Here is a 20,246-nt window from a genome sequence, read left to right on the forward strand (position 1 = left end):
CTCCTCTCCTCTTCTCCCTTTTTCTGCTCTCCTTTCCTCCCCTTCCTTCTCTCCCCTCCCCACCTCCTCCAATTTTTCCCTCTGTGCTGCTCTTTTAATAAAAGATACCAGTTGCATCACATGAACCCATTATTATTACTGTTCTGCAGTTCTGATTCAACCCACAGGCGTCTGTCTTTCCATTCTACCTTTAGGGTCAAATACAACATTCTTCACATTTAAATTACACCTTGTCAGAAATCAGAGAGACCCCATGCAAAACAGAAACTAAAGAAAAAAAGCAAGAAAAGTATCTCGATTCTGCTCTGAATTCTAGAAAGGGCTCTGTCTACACCACATTCCCCAGGTTTGCCTCCCACTATGACCTGAAGCTTCTCGCTGTGGACTGGGCAGAACTGACCAAAGGCTAGGGGTTCTGCCACGGCGTCAGCAGACTGGAAGAGGAGAAAAGGCATGTCCGTGATTGCGGGACAGTGTTCTCCGAGACCCTCCAACAGCAACATCCCTGTCTGTGCCCACTTTGCCTATTCGAGTAACTGTGCTGCCCCAAAGAAATGTGATTTGCAGTGTCCTTTGCCATGTCAAAGTCCTCATCCTGAAGGGTGTGATAAAGTCCGAGGGCAAGGAAGCCCGGATTCTCTCAGGGCCATTCATAACTGCTACCTCCCAAGCTCTGCATGTAAAATGTCTGCCCCTTTATTATACTAATCTCCTCACATCCCATTCTGTCCTCATTCTTTCTAAACTCGGATTCTCAGCTTTTTCTGAAATTAACAATGGACAATGCAACCATGGGAGCTTGGTTCTATTAGACCCTGCAACATTGGAGAAATTATACCTTTCCTTCAAATACTGTGATACTGAGGGTATCATTATTAGAGAAACACAAATAAAAAGGGACTACAGCCTTCAAAACAGAATTCACTTCATCTATTTAGTGTTACGGAAAAATCCCTTATAAGTACATTTTATGCCATGTTGGAGAGAACGTGAAAAGAAAGATAATAATAAAAATTTAATTCATTATTTAATAATATTACTGTTTTGTCAAGTAAAATACTCCAAATCTTGCCTCTTCAGATTAGCAAATTCTGCAGCTTGCACAGTCTGTCATTATTATTATTATTATTATTATTATTATTTATTTATTTTTGGAACCGGGGATTGAACTTGAGTCCTTGCGCTTGAAAGGCAGGCCACCGAACTGCTGAGCTAAATCCCTGGCCCTGTCATTATTTTTTAAAGGTCTGAAAAAAGAATTTGATCCCCCCCCAAAAAAACCCTTGTTTCATGAGGTTACAACTTACACACACTGCTACGACATAAGACCTAGGCAAAATGTATCTATTAATATTGCATGCATTTAAGCTAGGTGTGCTAACAGCCCTGGGGAAGGGGGCAGCCACAAAGGTGACAGGGCACATGTGACAAATGTCCTTCTGCATTTCAGAGATGTTTGTGATCTCCTTTACACTTAATGGATTCCAGCACAGAATAAATACTAACGAAGTGCTGCTGCGCACCTAGGACAAACTCAAAGCAATGCATTTGAGACTTCAGCAGGGAATTGACAGGAGGGCAGATCACCAAATGAAGCTCATAAAGGTAAAGTATAATCAAGGGTGTGGCTGGAAACCTGGAAATAAGCTGCCCAAGCAGAACCAAGTGGAGATTAAAATTGTGCAGAGATCCACACATAGCACATGTGCTGTCTCTGTCTCCCTAGACAGGAGGCCTTGGTCAGGCCACACCCGTCAGCACTCACCATTCCTGCAGAGCAGGACGGCCAGGAAATCCTGAGAAGAATTGATGAAGAGCAAGAGACTGGGTGCCTGAGCTGTCACAAAGCTGAGCGCGATGTTGTCCTTGGATGGAGCCGCTTCTGTGTAAATAGCTGACGATGAGGGGCTCGTGTTCTTGGTCACTGGGTAGGGCTCTTGAAACGTGTACAGTACAGATGTGCCGGCCTCAAACACAGCTGAAACCTCTGCAGTAGAGGAGAGAGAGGACACATGTAAGCGGTGACTCAGTTATCCTGGGCAACCACAACTTTCTATTTATTGTTTCCTGCAGACCAGGCCCTATGCACAGGGTTCTACATGATTCATGTGGTATGTCCACGAAGATAATTTGGAAATGGTGACACAAATTGCTCTTTTTCACAAATGAGAAAATGTTCCCAAAAGTTATATTTGAACAAGATAGCCCAGTAAAAAGTAAAGAGAAGCATCTTAGGTGTGTCCTGTAAAGTTTGCATCCAGTTCCAAATACACTTGCAGAATGACTACTACGTGCCATTCTAATTTTTTTAGAAGCTAAATAAATGTCCCTGCCTCTAGAAGAATTCATAGAGAAATTTTACTGGGACCATCTGACTATTAAAACAGACAAGCTAAAGGCTGGGAATTTAGCTCAGTGGTTCCTCGACCTGTCTAGCAAGTGTAAGGTCCCAAGTTTGATCCCCGGTACCAAACAAACATACAGAGAAGCTAAGAATTCTGGGTAGCATTTATCTAGTGTTTCAGTATGTGAGTGGTGGCCAAGTTGCTGAGAATTGGATTTGAAGAGGGGCAGCAGTTCTTTCTGTACTGGGTAAGTCATGAGGACCAGTGGACACCGTGTAGAAGTGATAAATGAAAACACTAAAGAACCAACAGGTACCAACCCAACACTCAATTTTCTGATGCACAGGCACTGCTGCTACTCAGTTCCTAAAGTCCGCAGATCTGGGGCTCAATTTCTACAACACAGCACACTGGCCAGAGTTCTGTCACTGCCATTGAGTAACGTGGCATTGATAAACAGATACAATTCGGTTATCAGAAAACTGTGAATTTCCAAATTCTCTTTGGAGAATGCTTTCACTCGGCTGTCATTTTGGTCCTGTGGATGTAGCGCAGCAAGAATTATCACTAACTTTTAGGTCTCTTGGTTTCATGCAGGTTGTGTGGCACAGGACAAATCATGCCAGCTATGGGGACTGTTCTCCCTGCTAGAGAATGCGATTCATAGCATCTACCTCAGCTGTGTCTCTAAGTGGACGGATGAGATATATGTAAAGCACTACTTAGCAACAGAACTCATAGACTCCCCCTGCTAGGAGAAAATTTAACTACAGCCTCCCCAGCTTTCTTGATACAATGTATCAGTTTGACTACACATTAATTCAAAGGCTGAAATATTTTTTACTGCTTATATCAAGGCCACCCTTGAGATCTCTTTAAATTTTATCTCTTTACTGTTTGAGGTGGTGGAGAAAGATTTCTTTGTAGAGCAACACATCTTAGAAGCGGCAGCAAGTCTGTGCCATAAAAACAGCACATTCCAACAGGATTCCCTGCTGACACTGGATTTCCCTTCATCTGGAATGACATGTGGAATATTCTTAATTCCTTGTGAAATTTCCTGATTGAGTTAGGGGTGCATAGAACATAATCACATTTGGCCTCACTACCCAATTCTATTGCAAATTTGTTGCACCTTGTGAAAATTCGGTTATAGTCTATAATGGTCCCAGAAAACTTAATGTTGCATATTTATGCACATTTCCTAGCAGACTGAGAATACTGGAGCCTTTTTACTAAAGGTTCAGAGAAAATGTTTTTCATTTATTATACAAGTTGCCATATTGGTATTCCTGATTATAAAAATAAGCAGCAGACACTCGTGACAGTAAAGATCTTGGCTAATCATCAGCTTGATTCAAGTGTTTTCCTTGAATAATATTCTTCAGGGACACTTAGGTGTATTTTGAACTACCATGTCCAAGAAAACAAAATAAAGAGCTCTTACTTGATGTTTATATATGTACTAAAATAAGTCTAATTCAGAGCATTCTATTATAAAGAGCATGTCAGATCTAAGTACACACATTATTTTCTTTTTATTTAGAACAAAAAGTTTAAGATAAAAGCATTTATAATTGCATATCCTAAGCCAAATTTCTCTCATTTTTCTTCCCTTAGCCCCAGTTCTAATTATTTTAGTATTTAGATATTATATATTTTAACATAAACCTAAATTCATCCATGTCCCTAGACCCTTTTGTTATTTTTTCATCTTCTTATGTTTTCCAATCTGAGATTAAGCTTCTCATGAAGTAAGCAGAGTTCTCCAAATCTCTAGAACTTCAAATTTTTCTTCCTATAAGTTCACCTTCCCCATTTTTTTCCTACTTCTTCAGCCTCAGGCCCCTTTTCCTGTGTCATATCACTTCTCAAAAATTAACTGCTCTTTTTGAAGGACTATTTATGGTTCAACCCTAAGCCACTGCTTTGAATAACTTTCCTTCTGCATTATATGAGTGGCATATGAATAAACCTGGTATTTGTCTCATTCCTCTGTCCTTACAAGAGTTTTTTTTTGTTGTTGTTCCTTTCTGACAGTTAAGGATACCTAGAAATTGCACAAACTATAAATAATTCACAGAAAACTCTACCAAATCTAATAGAATGGAAAACGCAGAAGAAATGGGCAGATTTCTAGACACATATGAATTACCAAGGTTGAACGAAGATTTAAAAATTCTGAATACCTCAATTACAACCAGAGGAATTGAAAGTATAATTAGAAATTTACCAACAAAGAAAAGCCCTGGTCCTGATGGCTTTACTGCTGAATTCTATGAGATATTTAGAGAAGAAGTATCACTACTACCCTTTAAATATTTCAAGGAAATTGAAAGGGAACCAATACTTCCAAATTCATTCCTGGAAGCAAATGTTACTTTGATTCCCAAACCAAGGAAAGACCCAACCAAAAAAAAAAAAAAAAAAAAAAAAAAAAAAAAAAGAACTACAGGCCAAACTTCCCAATGAACATAGATGCAAAAATCCTCAATAAGATATTGGCAAACTATACAGAGGGTCATCAAGAAGATCATACACCCTGACCAAATTAGATTTATCTCAGGGATGCAAGGATGGTTCAACATATGTAAATCAATAAATGTAACACACTATATTAACAGAGTCAAAGACAAAAATCATATGATCATTTCAATAGATTCAGAAAAAGCATTTGACAAAATTGAACACCCATTCATGATTAAAAAACCTGCACAAAATTAGAATAGACGGTATTTATCTCAACTTGAAAAACCAACAGCCAACATCATACTAAATGGTCAAAACCTGCAAACCTTCATGCTAAAATCAGGAACAAGAAAAGGATGCCTACTATTATGACTCTTCTTCAATATAGTTTTGGAAACAGCAATTAGACAAGAGAAATAAATAAAAACAGTAAAGATAGGGAAGGAAGAGATTAAACTGTTATTATTTGCTGATGATCTGATACTGTACATAGAAGGCCCAAAAAACTCTGCCAAAAGACTTCTAAACTTAATTGACTGATTCAGTAGAGTAGCTAGATACAAGGTCAACAATGAAAAGCAATGGCCTTCTTGTAAACAAATAACAGACTCACTGAGAGAGAAATTAGGGAAATAATCCCTTTTACAACAAGCCTAAAAAAAAAGAAATACCTAGGAATCAGTCTAAGGAAGGAAGCAAAATACCTCTACATTGAAAACTACAACATTCTGAAAAAAGAAATTGAAGAGTTTATAAGAAAATGGAAAGACATCCCTTGTTCCTGGGTAGGAAGAACCAATATAGTGAGAATGGCCATACTTTCAAAACTGCTATACAGATTCAATGAAAATCCCTATTGAAATCTCAACAGTATATTTCACAAAACTACAAAAAATAATCCAAAAATTCATTTGGAACCAGAAGAGACCTAGAATAGCAAAAGCAATTCAAAGCAACACAGACATAGCATGGGGTATCACAATCCTCAACTTTAAACTATACTAAAAAGCCACTGTGACAAAAACAGAATGGCACTGCCAAAAAAATAGATGTGAGGATCAGTGGAATAGGTTAGAAGACGCAGAAACAACACCAGACATACTCAGTTACCTCATCTTTGACAAAGGAGCCAACCATCCTCACTAGAGGAAAGATAGCCTCTGTAATAAATGGTGTTGGAAAAACTGGATTACAACTTGCCAAAGATGAAAATTAGAACCCAATCCTTCATCACACACTAAACTAAAATCAAAGCAGATTAAAGATCTAAATATTAAAACAGAAACACTACATTTGCTGGAAGTTAAGTTATGTAGAACTTTTAAAGACACTGGCAGAGGAAAAGACTTTATGGATAAATCCTCAGTAGCATGTGAACTAGCACAAAGAATCAACAGCTAGTCTCTCATCTTTTTTAAAAAATTCTGCAGTGCAAGAGAAACTACTAATAGAGGTAAGAGACAACCTACAATGTGGGAAAAAATTTTTACCAACTGTTCCTCAGATCCCCCAATTATAAAGTATATAAAGAACTATCTAAAGTATATAAAGAACTCAAAAAAATTAGACTCCCCCTAGCACTAAAACCCGATTCAAAAATGGTCATCTGAAATGAGCAGACATTTCTCAGGCAAAGAAGTAAAAGGAACAAATAAACATATGAAAAAAATGTTCAACATCACTGGTCATTTCAAAGAAGCAGATGGAAACAACAGTGAGATTCCACCTCACCCAGAAAGAATGGTTGCTATCAAGGAATCAAGCAATAACAAGTGCCAGATGGGTGGTGGGGAGAATGGAATCTTTCATCATTTTTGTTGGAAGTGTAGGCTGGTGGAACCACTTGAGGAAATCAATATGGAGACACCTCAAACAAGTAGGAATCAAAGTCCCATTCAATCCAGCTATTCCTCTGCTGGGTATCTTTGCAAAAGAATTAAAAGAATCAATATATGCTCACTTATGTTTAAAGCAGCACAGTTTGAAATAGCTAAAATGTGGAAACAGCCCAATTGTCCATCAGCTAGAGGCTGGATAAAGTTTTTTTTGTTTTTGTTTTTGTTTTTTTGTTTTTTTTTATTAAATGAAGTACTACTCAGCCACAAAGAATGAGAAACTAGGGATATTTGTAGCTAAGTGGATGCACATTGAGGCCGTACTCTTAAGTGAAATTAATAGTACACATGTGTAAATACCAAATAGTTTCTCTGGTGTGAAAAACTAAAAGTGTAAACAAGGATCAAAATGTGTAATTGATAATGTGTAAAAGGAAGAAAAGTTCTAAAGAAGTAGGGAAAGTGGGATGGGCAGGGGAAAGTTAAGACAGGAAAAGAAAAAAAATATGAGAAAAGGAAAAATATGGAAACAAAGTCTTTGTGAACAGGGAAAGGTGGAGGAGGTGAAGGGAGGGTAGGCAATGGGGAAAAAATAAGAACCAAGATATGTCATGTAAGAGTACAAGATCCCAGTGATGAATGTAACTGTGCTGTATACCTAAAATGTACCAATAAATGTAATGGGAAAAAAAAGATCAGAAAATTCAACCTACCAAAATTAAAACAACTGGAAATGTGACCAATGGAAAAGTTGTTATTACATTTTCCTTATGATAATGGTCCTGTACAGATGTGTTTTTATAGTCCTTACTTCTCACTAATACTAGTGTACTGTTTATACATGATATGATATTATACTTAGATTTGCATCAAAATAATAAGAGAAGAGGAACGGAGAATCTTGAGGAAATAAAAATAGTCCTGATTTGGTAGGTGTTAAAGCCAGATAATGGACATCTGAGGAGCTGCCGAAACATCGCACTACTGCCTCACACCTTCGTTGTTCACCATAAAAAATAAACCAAAAAGCTACCAGCTAGTCAGGATGTAAACATTTAAGAATTTTACATATAGGTGTTCACATTATTTGTAAACAGATCCTGGCATGAGTTAACTTCCTGGACAGGAGTAAGCAGCATCAGTGAGTGAAGCTTTATACACAGGGCTTAGCACAAGTTCTCTGTGGAGAGCTCAGGAAATGGTGAGCAAGGACTACAGTGAGAGATTCCTCCAAGTTTCACCTTCTGTAAATGAAAAAATCAAGTTGGCTTGAGGTTGAGCTACGTGACAAGTGCCATTCAGGGCAGGTTGTGGATGAGCCAGAATCTGAACTTAGGTCTGCTTGGCTGTGTGACTTAGGTCACCATGACAGCAATGGTTACATGGGTGAAAGTGACTTCACACATTGGCATATATTATAATGAGAACCTGCTTATTCGTAATATTTATGATTTATGTAAGAATGTTATGGAATGAAATAAAAAAATTCATGATATGCATTTCTGCAAAATTCATTACATAAAAAACAGATAAGAGAAAATAATTTTAAATTATTGACTCTGAGTAACCTAAAGTGAGTTTCACCATTTCTAGACTTCCAAGTAAATTTTAAAATACACGATCTAACATTTTTAATAAAAAGTATAAATGACAGTCACACATACATTATCCCATTAATAGTGATGGGAGGAGCTAAAGACAACCATACAGCAATGAATGATACTTGGGCAAGTGGATTTCCATATGCAAAAGAGTCAAGTTGTACCCTGTCTATCTCACAAACAAAATGAAACTCACAAAACACTCAAAATGAGTGAAAGCACTAAGTGTAAGTGCTAACAGTTCAAAACTCTTAGAAGAAATCATGAATGTAAATCTTCATATCCTTGGATTAGGTAACAATGTTTTGGCTAAAACACTAAAAGTAAAAGCAATAAAAAAGAAACATAGAGAAACTGGACTTCATCAGAATTGAAAATAATTGTACTTCAAAAGGTACTAAAAGAAAAGAAAATACAGTGAATAGAGAAAATACTTGAAAATGAGATATATATATATATATATATATATATATATGTGTGTGTGTATATATATATAATATACTTATAGTTAGAAGCTAAAAAATTAAGTGAACAGTAAAAAAGATAAGAAAAAATCTGCAACAGATTTGAATAAATATTTCTTCAAAGAAGATACACAATGGACAAAAAAGATATGAAAAAGTGTTTAGTGTAATTGGTCTTAGGTAAGTGCAAGTCAAAACCACAGTGTGGTTCAGGAGACGGGCATTAACAAAAATTCAGGCAGAAATACGTGGAGGCAAAGAAGTGGAAAATTGGAAACCTCGCAAAGTTTTGATGAGAATGTAAAAATCTAGCAGCCTTTTTGCAAATCTATTTGTAAGTTACTCAGAAAGTAAAATATATGGCTCCTGTATGACCCAGCAGTCTTACTTCTAAGTTATGCTCAAGAGAATAAAAGTCATATGTCTACACAAAAATGTGTATGTATGCAACTGTACTGTATATGTAAAAAGAACCAATACACTCAGTAAGATTAAAAAAATTAAAATGTGTATGTGAATATCAACAACAGCATTATGATAATAGCCAAAGAAATGTAATCAGCTCAATGTCCACCAAGTGATAACTGATAGTACAAAGACGGCATGGGCCACACCATGGGATATTCTTTGGAAATAAAAATAAAGGACTGAGAAATGCCACAGTGTAGATAAGCTTTGAGAACATTTGACTAAGACCATACACCTTAAAAGTATGAGCTTTATGATAACTAAGCCAAGAAGATAAAACATACAAGACAGAAAGCTATGGATCTATAAACAAGGAATACTATCATCATCCTTTGAAAAGAATGAAGGTAGAATGACAAACAAGAAAGTGAAGCCAAAGAGATACTTGATAGCCCTCCAAACCAGAGACACATTTTGGCAAGTAACTAAAGCTTCGTGAAGCCTTCCTACATTCATTCTCAACATTAATGACCGTCCTATTAATTTATGGGTAAAATGTATGATGTAGTTAATAACTAATTTATATTTACTTTTTGGACCATGACAAATAGTACCGGGGCCAATATTGGTTCTCATCCCGGCACTGGTAGTGCAGATACATCCCTAATTTCATCCAGGTCACTTCTGATATTGCTCATCATTTCTCCAAAATACTTGCCAATAAGGCAAAAGAAAAAAATATGAGAAAAGGAAAAAATGGAAATAAAGTTTTGGTAAATAGGGAAGGGGGAGGGAGCGAAGGGAAGGCAGGGGTAAGGGGAAAAAATGAGAACCAAGACCTGTCATGTAAAGGTACAAGACCCCAATGATGAATGTAACAGTGCTGTATCCCTAAAATGTACCAATGAACTCAATGAGGAAATAAATAAATAAATAAATAAATAAAATAGTTGCCACCATGGTCAGCAGCAAAGAAGCATGGAACAGCACCCCAGTAGAGAGCAGTCTTTTGAGAACCATCTTGCAGCTGCTGGCTTCCCATTTCAGTGCACCACTGTGCCTCCCCGAGGCAGTCGGCGGGGCCAAAGTTTGGTTTGAAAAGCCCATCTTACCTACAGTGCGATCGCTGAATACAATGAATCGTTCCCATCAAAAATGAAGGGGGCTGGTTGGCAATAGCGGCATGCGAAATGCACAAAAAAAGCTAAACATGAATATGTCTATTTAACTTACAAATGAGAACGTAATTGTGGGAGAGAATACAGGGAATCCACACACACAACCAACAGATTCGGCAGTATGGATGGCAGAGGATCAAAAGGAATTGTCTGTGAGAAAGGAGCCTACGTGAGACTAAACTCAGAACAACACGATCTATGAGACCCTTGAATAACGTCCCTGGAGAAATGCAGAAAAGCCTACTGTTCACATTTTCTGAAATGGAAGACTTGGAGAAACGTGGAGTAACAGTATGGGTATATTTTAGTAAGGTTAGGTCTTGCTGTGTTTATTCTGTATTTGCTTTTTATAGAGCATGAGACCACTCTAAGAACGGACCTAAAGCTTTGTAGTGGAAGGCATTCTGAGAACGAGATGTTCCCTACTGTGAAACGCGGTAGCAATTTCTTGTCTTAGCTCACGTGAAAAAATTACTGAGATGGGACCTATTTCATTTTTAGGCCCCGTGAATGTTTTAGTACAGTGTTGACCCTAAAATTGGTAACATTAATGTTTTTCCAAAGAGCATAAAACACTGCCGAACAGTAATCAGTAACTGGAGAGAAAGCCAAAAAGAATGACCGAAGAGCTTAAATTATAGCCTTTCAATAAAAATATTAAATGCTTTTTAAAAATTTCTTTTATCTTTTGGGTTCTAAAGTAGGTTGAACTAAATAAAGCATTGTTTAGTAGAGGTGCTTGGAAAATATATCTTAGAGATTGACAAGAATTATTTATAATTGGTGTCATTGGATCTTCATGGTGTCTTAAAGTAAAATGAAAATATTTTACTTTTAAAACTTTAAATGCTGCTCTTGAAATATTGTTTACATTTGCTCAACAAAATATTTTCTATCCATAAAATAAACTTCAAAATACTGCATAGGTTAATAGTAGACTGAATATTTTGTTTTTATGTTGGGAAATTACTATTACTCTAAATAGTGAGATCCTCTAGTCTTTAGAGTTATCTAATGTTTGTAGCAAGCAGTCACACCGTGAGTACCACTCCTGCTCCAAAGTGCACACCCATCACTATTACTTTTGCTACTGTAATGAACTCTCAGGCATGGGAAGGGGTGCCAAAGAGCCCCAGGAAAGGAATTTGGACAGTTGCAGTCCAATTCCAGAAAATCACAGCATGATCTCCCAAGCAGTGCTTTTAAAGCCTAAGATGTTTGCTCAAATCACTAAAGGAAAAGATCTCACTAGATACATGATATTGTTTTCACTAATTGACCTATAGTCTCTTTGTTGTACAAATGATTTAGAGACTTAGTTGTGTTTAAGGTTCCTTCAGGGTTAGAGTCTATGATTATTTTACTACATTTGTAGACTGAAGAATTATAACTGAGGAACTATTAGCATCACTAACATTCCGGCTAAAGCAAGAGAATGAGAGGTCACCTCCACGTACCCTCGCCTGGCTCCTTAGCCCCAGACAGTGTGTCTTCTACAGTGCTCATCCCTTTCAGCCCCACTGCCAGTGCACACACCCCTGAGCAATGAGCACTGTCTATGTAATTGCATAAAACAGCTCTGCTCTCTCTAGACCAAGTAAGAGCATGTGATGAAGCCCAAGGGGACCGCAGCCTATGGGTGACTCATCACTGGACCTGGGAGCTACCTTTTTGGCAAAAGGGCCCTTCGTACGGTGAGTGGGTGCAGTCACACGAATAGCCGCTGTGCTTCTCCACACACTTGCCCCCATTGTGGCAGTTGCTGCCATAGCTGCTGCAGTGCCCTGGGCAGCCTGGCCTGACTCCAGAGGTGACTTTAGCTCGCTCCTCCAAGTCCATTTTTTGTCCATTCAAGAGTAGGGAGCGGATGCATCCAAGGAAGCCTTTCTGTCTTGATGATATTCCCCCTAAAAGAAAAAGAAAGAAATGCAAACCCTCATAAAACTTCATTCAGTTAGTTTAATGTCTTTATGGGTAACAGCTATCAGTATGTGGTCAGGCTGTGTTTAATTTTTCTTTAAAGTCTCCATCAAGAATTAAGGGTTTAAATGGTTTAGAAGAAATGTCTGTGCTTCTAGGCTAAGAACCACTGCCTCACAGGAGAGCAACAGGGAGAGAGAGAGACAGAGAGAGAGAGAGACAGAGAGAGAGAGAGAGAGAGACAGAGAGAGACAGAGAGACAGAGAGATAGAGACAGAGAGAGAGAGAGAGAGACAGAGAGTGACAGACAGAAAGTGAACAGGTCCTGAGGAATCCTCTTCAGGCTTACAAGTAAGAGTTCAGATGAAATAAAATGAATTCTTACACAGTCCACAGCAGATTTTAATCCAAACCAGAAAGCACAGAGTGGGATTACCCCTACTGAAAAATTTAATAGCAAGCTGCTAAGTGCAGCAAATGTGAAAACTAGAAAGCACCTCAGAGTGCTGACCCAGCTTTACATCTGGAGAGAGGGTAGAATTTAGGGTCTCAGAGAAAGGAAGCCAAACCCCTTGTCAGGTACTGATTAGGCTTATGAACTACTATGGAATCACCAAAGCCTTGCTATTTGATCTTTAAATCAAGACAAAATTCAATTCTCTGAGTTTACAGGAGGGCTTATTTGAGATCATGGAATTGTGTGTGCTCAATTATTGCTGTGTCTTTAATACCATCTCTGGAGTCCTCAAAAATATTAAGCAACAGTATGCCCCTAATAGAGATAGATAGATGATAGATAGATAAATAGACAGAAAGAAAGACAGACAGACAGACAGATATATAGATAATTGACATGCCTTCAAACTTTCCAAACTCAAACTATTTGTAAGAGGAGATTTTCCCTCCTGGAAGGCAAAATAGGACTGCAACTGAACTTTCCACTGAGAGTTGATCTTGAGGATTTAAGAGAGATCTGATATACTCCTTAGAAATTTCCAAAGAGCAGGGAAGATGCAAAGTCTATGAGTGTTTTATGCCATTGAAAATGCAGTATTCTGCCCAGTAACCTCTTTGGTATATAAAAGTATGTGTACAGAGGAACATCAAGCCAGGAACCAAAGTTAAATCCCACAGCAGGTATCTGTTTAGTGCTAGAAATAGGGCAAGGTCCTATAGGAAGCAGAGGTTCAACCTGCCCTTAAATAATAGGCAAATCCTTGAACTAAAGGACCCACACCTGACTCGGTGGGTAACATATGCAAGTCTCTTAAAGAAGAGGAAGAGAGGGTGAATGAAAACACAGAGGCCAGAGCTGATTTGTAATTTGTTTTCTGTACCTTAGGATCTCCTGTGTGAGATCCACTTATTTCTCATCCCTTATGTGACAAGTGTATCACATATTGGTCTAACAAATAATTAAATCAAATTATACTCCTATCAAGACGGATCTGATAGGGATTACAAATATTTTATCTCAGACAAGGAATTTAGATGTTGAAAAAGAAATAAAGTTCTAAGTTAAAGGATGAATAGTTAATACAATAGAAAAGAGGAAAGGAAATAACTAGGTAGGTAGAGGAGAGGAAATATTTGGGCGGGGTAGGCATCTGCCTTCTGTAAATCAAACCAGGATACTATAACAGTGAATACACACATGAAATGCACTATGTACATCATGATGAAACAAACGCTGAGACAAAACCTTCCTAAAACACAAATCTAGTTTCCTACCCTCCTGTGATAAAACTGCATTTTCTATTCCAATCTGATAAGTGGTACCCAAGCAGGCCAAGAGGCCAAACCCAAATTTCATTCATCTTTCTGTGTCAATTTTGGTGAGTAAATCTCCTTTTAACCACAAGATAAAGCAATTACACACACAGCAGATCATACAAGAAGGTTCATTATTTCTCTCCCCAGATTGTGCAGAATAGACAGGGGAGGATTAATGTAGTAAAATGTTGTCCTTCCTTATTTTGTAGTCACTCCCCATCATAGGTTTGAATAACTCTTCATACATCTTGTTAGTGTCATTTGTCTTCCAGCTGAGGTGGAGAATGCAAGATCTATTGCACAGTTTCTTGCATATGACTTAGTTAACAAATTTATAAACAGTGAAGGTGACGAAGGTTACTTCTGCAGCAGAATTGTATTCCTTGAGGTGTGAGACAGGCAGGGCCTAGTAAGGATTCCCCTGAACAAGGGGATCATGTCACTTCCAGTCGCTGACAAAACACAACGATGCTGTGAGACCTTGTGAACCTAAATTGCATAGTGCACTAAACCTCAGTCTTCTTCTGACTATTCTATTCTTAAAGAGTAGAAAACCTGTCAGGTTCCTTTTTCTTAATTAAGAGGAATATGTAGACTAAAGCAAATTCCACCATCTCTCTCTCTCTCTCTCTCTCTCTCTCTCTCTCTCTCTCTCTCACACACACACACACACACACACACACACACACACTGAACCATAATAGTTGCTGGTTCTCTGCATTTTCTGATGATGTTATATATTATCTGTAGATTATTATATGAGGTACACATCTTTTTCAAAACTTAAATTCTCCACAGAAATTCAACTACAGTCTTCCGTCTTCCTCCCTACTCACAAATCTGCTCCTCCAACCCAGGTTAGTAGCATTGCTCCTCCAGTACCCATTAGAGCTGTCTGCCTCCTTCTACACTTACAGCCATGTTCTTGATATAGGATACTCACTTCCAAAGGAAAGTGACTAATATAGAAATTTGGTACTGAGCGTAATGCTGTTGCTGTTACTATACATGACCATGTGGCTCAGAAGTGTTTTGAAATGGTTTCCAAGAGCATACTGTAATGATTTGGAGACGACATTAGAAATTTTAAACAGAGGGAACAGATATTACAGGGACATTCTGGTCAGAGATCAGAAGACCAGAATGCTGAAAGGAATGTGAACAGTAAAGGGCAGGCTCAATAGATTCAGATGGGAACAAGAACTCCACTGGCAGATGGACTAGAGGGCATGTGTGTTATGCTCTGAAAGAAATTTTGACTTCATTTTTCTAATGTTCTGATATTTTTCTGGGGATTTATATTAAGAAAAGTGGACTAATTAATCTGACAGGTGAAATTTCAAAGCAGCCCAACATTTAGGCTGTAGTATAAGTCCTACTGGCTGCTTTTAACCAGGTCAACAGGTGAAAATCTGGAGCAAAAAGGAGTTGTGAAATGTTTGCAATTTCAAGAGGAAGGAAGAATTTGAAAGTTGAGGCTTTGGAGATCATGGTTGCAGAAAATATTAGTATCAAAAAGAAATATTAGTATTAAAATACTATTAAATATTATTAAATATGAAAATAATATTAGATTTAAAAAGAAGGCTTGACAATGGCAGAGAAGACATGATGGCATCTCAGAAATCAATAAGACACCTCATTTCTCAGGTTCAATTATACAAAACTATAAATCTTTCACTTGAAAAAAAGAGCTATTAGGCCTCCCACTCTGGAAGGGTTCCTAAGGAAATTGGTTCCCTGAGATTCATGTCACAGTGCCTAGCCATCCAAATACTCAGAAATCTCTGCAGTCATGATTTAAGGGGCCCTAGCTACTGCTTGAGCTTTGCAGAAGACGTTGGCATCATCTGTATGATGCTAGTTTTACAGGCATGCAGAATGAAAGAGTTGTGGGTCATGGAGGCTTCCACTCAAATTTCAAAAGAAAGTCTGGGAGGCTGGATGATATGTCCCTAAAATGGGGAAGAAGAGAGCTATGAGAATGAAGCCAAAGTACAGTGAAGAACCCTGAGAGCTAGGAATGCCAGGAATTTGGACTCTCTGCTGAGGGAAACCATAGGCAATGAGAGAAGCCAGCCTAAGAAAATGGCCCTTTGGGCTACAACCAGCAAAATAATAGGGTTAGGGCCACCCAAGCCATTTGGAGTTCACATGTTTCACAACTTAACCAAGGTGCTTAGCTATGAATCTTTAGGATTTAATGTTTCCCCTGTTGTTTAAATCTTGCTTTGGCCTCACTTATTTCTATCCCCCTTGTTACTTTGTTTTTGGAATGGGAACCTTTGTCCTATGCCACTCTATGTTGGAAGTACTTAACTTTCTTTCTGAGTTTTACGCGGGGGAGGGCTGAGTTAAGAGCTTGTCTTGGATCTCAGAGGATAATTTAGATTTGGCTTTTATAGCTATGCTGGACCTGTTGAGATGGAAACTCTGAGAAATGGACTGAATGCATTTTGTATGAGATGGACATGGGTCTTTTGTGGGCCAAGGGTGGAACATTGTATTTTAGATCAAAAATGTTCCCCCAAATGTCTCATGTGTTTGGAAGGTGACTGGATCGTGAGGTGGCCTACAGATGGTTTGCTGTTAGGAAGTGGGGCCTGGCTGAAGGAGGTGGAACGGTGGGGACATGGACTAGACCATGCCTTCTCCCTGGCTTCTCACCTATCTCTCTCCCTCCTGGCTGCCATGGGTAAGCACTGTTCCACTGTGCGCCTTTCTACCACTCCATTCTACCTTGGAAACAACCAACCATGGGCAGAATCTTCCGAAAATAATGAGCTAAAAATCCCTTCTTTTAAATTGTGGGTGTAATGCAAAAGCTAAATACTATGATATTTGTATCTATCCTTCACTGCAACCTCATCTTAACAGTCGTCATTGCACTCATTAATTAATTAATTAATTCCTCTAGGATGGGGATGGGAGGTAAAAGTAAATGAGGAAAGAGCCCTTGACAATGTAAGCTTTGTGGTACAGGATTCAAGGTGGGGAAAGGAGAACAGATGATTACCTGGCCTTGTTATTAAGAAGAAGACCAAGTAGCAATTCTAGGACACTTGGAAGCTCAAAGCTGGCTCCAGCAGCACGCACATGTTGGAAGGGAAGGCAAAGTCTTGAGGCTCCCACCAACAGTGGCTGTGACATGGGCTCTCCCAGGGAGAAGGAGGGCATGGAAGTACAGCATTGCTGAGGTGCTGGGACATTTAGCTTTCAGTTCTATTTTGAGAAACCTGAATGAGCAAGTGACTGAGTAAACCAAAGTGAGAGATTTGCTTTCTACAAGCCAAGCGTACACACAAATTTGGGCTGACTTGTAAGAGCTGATTCCCACACAGACTAAATGTATACTAATTCCTCAACATCAGGAGGAGAAAAGAGTTTGCAAATTATTACTTGTCATAAAACAGATGGACTATTAGATAGGCCTCTGCACAGAATGAAGAGCCAGATAACCCTTGCCCTCTTTACACTACGCTGAATATCCAGCTCTTATAGAAAACAACACACGGGATCTATTTAAAACTCCAGCGTATCTCTCCTGTTAGCCCACACTCCTTAAACAGCAGATGGATTCTACTCAACTCCGTCTTCCCCTGGGTGACAGCAGAACATGCACTCAGAAGATATTTGTTGAATAAATGGCGGTAGCTGTGAGAAAAGAAAAAGGAAGACACAGCACAAGAAGAAGGATAAGGTAAGTCAAATGTTTGCAACCTTCCCAACCTTGCAAATGATGTAAACACAACTACAGAAGTCAGCAGCCTTTAGAGTAACCTTCAGAATAAGAAAGTAGGACAGGAAGATGCTGATCCTTGGGAAAATGAAAGATATATTTTGCTTAAGAAAATTGCTTCAATAAAAAAATTCACTTCATGCTTCTGCTTTACTTTCATCCCATCCTAATGTGGCTGCTCAGATGGTACCACCAATGTGTGGTGGATGAAGGTGGCTTTCGGATCATGCCTTGAAGTGAGCGGACTCCTTGAATCACAAGTTGAGGGCCTCTCTTGGTCTGGGCACTTGTCCTCACCGCCAGAGCAAATGCAATTCTCCATTTTTTAATTGAACAAAAAATTAGCAATAAGAACAAGACCTGATAATAATATCTCAGAAGCCTTGGTGTGTGCACCGTATACAATTTGAAAATGTGGTTTTGAAAATCCCTTTACCTTCAGAGTCTTGCTTAGGTGGTAGCAGTTGCATCACTCCCTTCTCTAAAGACCTCAGCCTCAGCATTTGAGGCGTCTGCAGGTCAGGTACCCTGACATGTGGAGACACTTTTGTAGATCAGTGAGAACAGAGAAAATCCAGGATAGGGATGGATGTGTCTCCCTGGAGTTACTGTAACAACTAGGTGTGTTTGTAAGTACTAAGTCATCCACATTTCCAGAAAGAGAAACTCATTATTCCAGTGATGTGGGGCACATATCAGTTTCCACTTAATCTTTTCATGTGCCCATACTTAATGACCTCATCAGGACATCTTAAATGGGAGAAGACCATGCCCATTGCCTCAATTCATCCTTGGACTTGGTTGTGAGGTCATTATTATGATTAAATTCAGGGAGCAGATGGAATGACTGAGACCCTCAGGAGGTGAGTTAGTTTCCTGAAATTATAAATCTATTGTAGAATGGCCAGAATTTGGAAGTTAGAGTTCATTAACTTTCCTGAATTCATTATATATTTATTGAACAGAAAATACTGATATCAGTGAACCTACAGGAGGCTAAGAAGATGTGAAGATCAATTTGATATGTCTCTCACAAGGAAACCAGAAGGGAGAGAGGCAACAATCAAGGCATCGCGGTGAGGTGAGATGCGGGGAGGGGCGCTCCAAGAAAATTACGTGTGTGGGGCGCAGAATAGATCCTCTGAGAGGAAGGAGTTAGTAGGAGTCATCAGAACACTGTATTACAAATGAAATGGCGTCTGCCTGGTACATAAGGTGTGGGAGTAGATTCCTTCTAATTAGAGGGACTGGACACTCAGAAGGTAATGAAGCGAAGTGATGCAAACTTGCTGTGAAGAACATATTCATTTAAAAAGTATTTTCCAAAGAAAGTGGAGAGGAGGCCACACAAGAATAAATTTCACTTAACAAAATTAATTTGTTTTTAAAAATGTTTGTATTCTGTACACACACACACACACACACACACACACACACACCCATGCAAAACCCTTTCTGATTCTGACTCAGATTTGGTTCTCCAGGATGCAGGCTCTAAGGTGGAGTTAAGGGAGGGGGAGGTTTTAATGAAGAGTCCCTGGGAGCCACAGTTGGGTTACACACAAGCACGACTGAGCAGGGAGAAGTCGTCATACACACAGGATCACAACTTAGCACAGCCCCCAGGAGTGCTCAGGCTAGATTAACACAAGAGAGGAGTCCCTGCCTGTACATCTCTGTTCTAGTCTTTGCTGGACACCAGGTACAGTCTCTTGGGCAGGACATGAGCTTGGCCAGACATTCCTTTGAGGTCAAGGGCAGTCCCTGAAAGATGAAAATGGACCCCTGGGCAACGCTCTCAGCCTTGAGGCACAAGCTCGTCCCTGAACCGAACCCTGGCCAAAGTCCCCCAGAGCCCACTTGAGTTGGTGAAGCTTCTCTACAGAGAAGACAGGGCCAGGATCCCAATCCTTGCTCTTCAGCCTGAGCCAGGGTGAAGAAGGCAGAAGCTAAGCTAGCACTTTCATCCTCTTACCTCCCCTTGTACAAAATAACCTTTCTCACTGCGGGAGCTTGAAATCTGAATTTCTTTCTCCCACAATCAGAAGAAACTTGATAACAAGATGAGAAGAGGATGCAACCTGTCAGTAACATTTTGTAGAGAGTTTTCACCAATCATCCATCCACTCGTCTTCACACGGGCTTTTGCAACCCTCCTCTGAGTCATCCCAGGGTTGCCAAAGACCCGTGACTCTGAATGTGCTGAGAAGCCGAGCCCAATGAGCTGCAGCCGTGCCTCGGCATCCTCAGGAGGTGTCTGCTCACCCAGAGCTTCCTGTGGGGCTGCTGGACATGCGCCGCTCACGTTCGCTCAGGGGCCTCTTGGCCTCATGGACACCAGAGCTGTCCCTTCTCTGTCATTGCTCAGATGAGGATCTGAACGGAGAGGAAGCTCGATTCCAGTTTACACAACCCTAAAAGCAAGTAAATACGGGTTTCTATTGATTTTCTGACACACACATATGTATGTGTGTGTGTATGTATGTATATGTGTGTGTGTGTATATATATATAT

The 20,246-nt window shown here is 39.3% G+C and overlaps 1 protein-coding gene across 2 annotated transcripts in view; it reads right to left on the reverse strand.

Moving 5' to 3' along the window:
- Window positions 1–20,246, reverse strand: part of Cntnap5 (contactin associated protein family member 5) — an 801,158-nt gene that overhangs the window by 99,684 nt on the left and 681,228 nt on the right. For both annotated transcript variants that reach the window (XM_010637689.2, XM_010637692.2), the window contains exons 18-19: window positions 11,968–12,207; window positions 1,766–1,987 (exon numbers count right to left, since the gene is read on the reverse strand). In XM_010637689.2, coding sequence (XP_010635991.1) covers window positions 1,766–1,987; window positions 11,968–12,207 — 462 coding nt within the window. The remainder of the gene's footprint in view (window positions 1–1,765; window positions 1,988–11,967; window positions 12,208–20,246) is intronic.

Source organism: Fukomys damarensis, unplaced genomic scaffold (assembly GCF_012274545.1).
Source record: "Fukomys damarensis isolate Sample0158 unplaced genomic scaffold, DMR_v1.0_HiC HiC_scaffold_29, whole genome shotgun sequence".
NCBI classification, from domain to species: domain Eukaryota; kingdom Metazoa; phylum Chordata; class Mammalia; order Rodentia; family Bathyergidae; genus Fukomys; species Fukomys damarensis.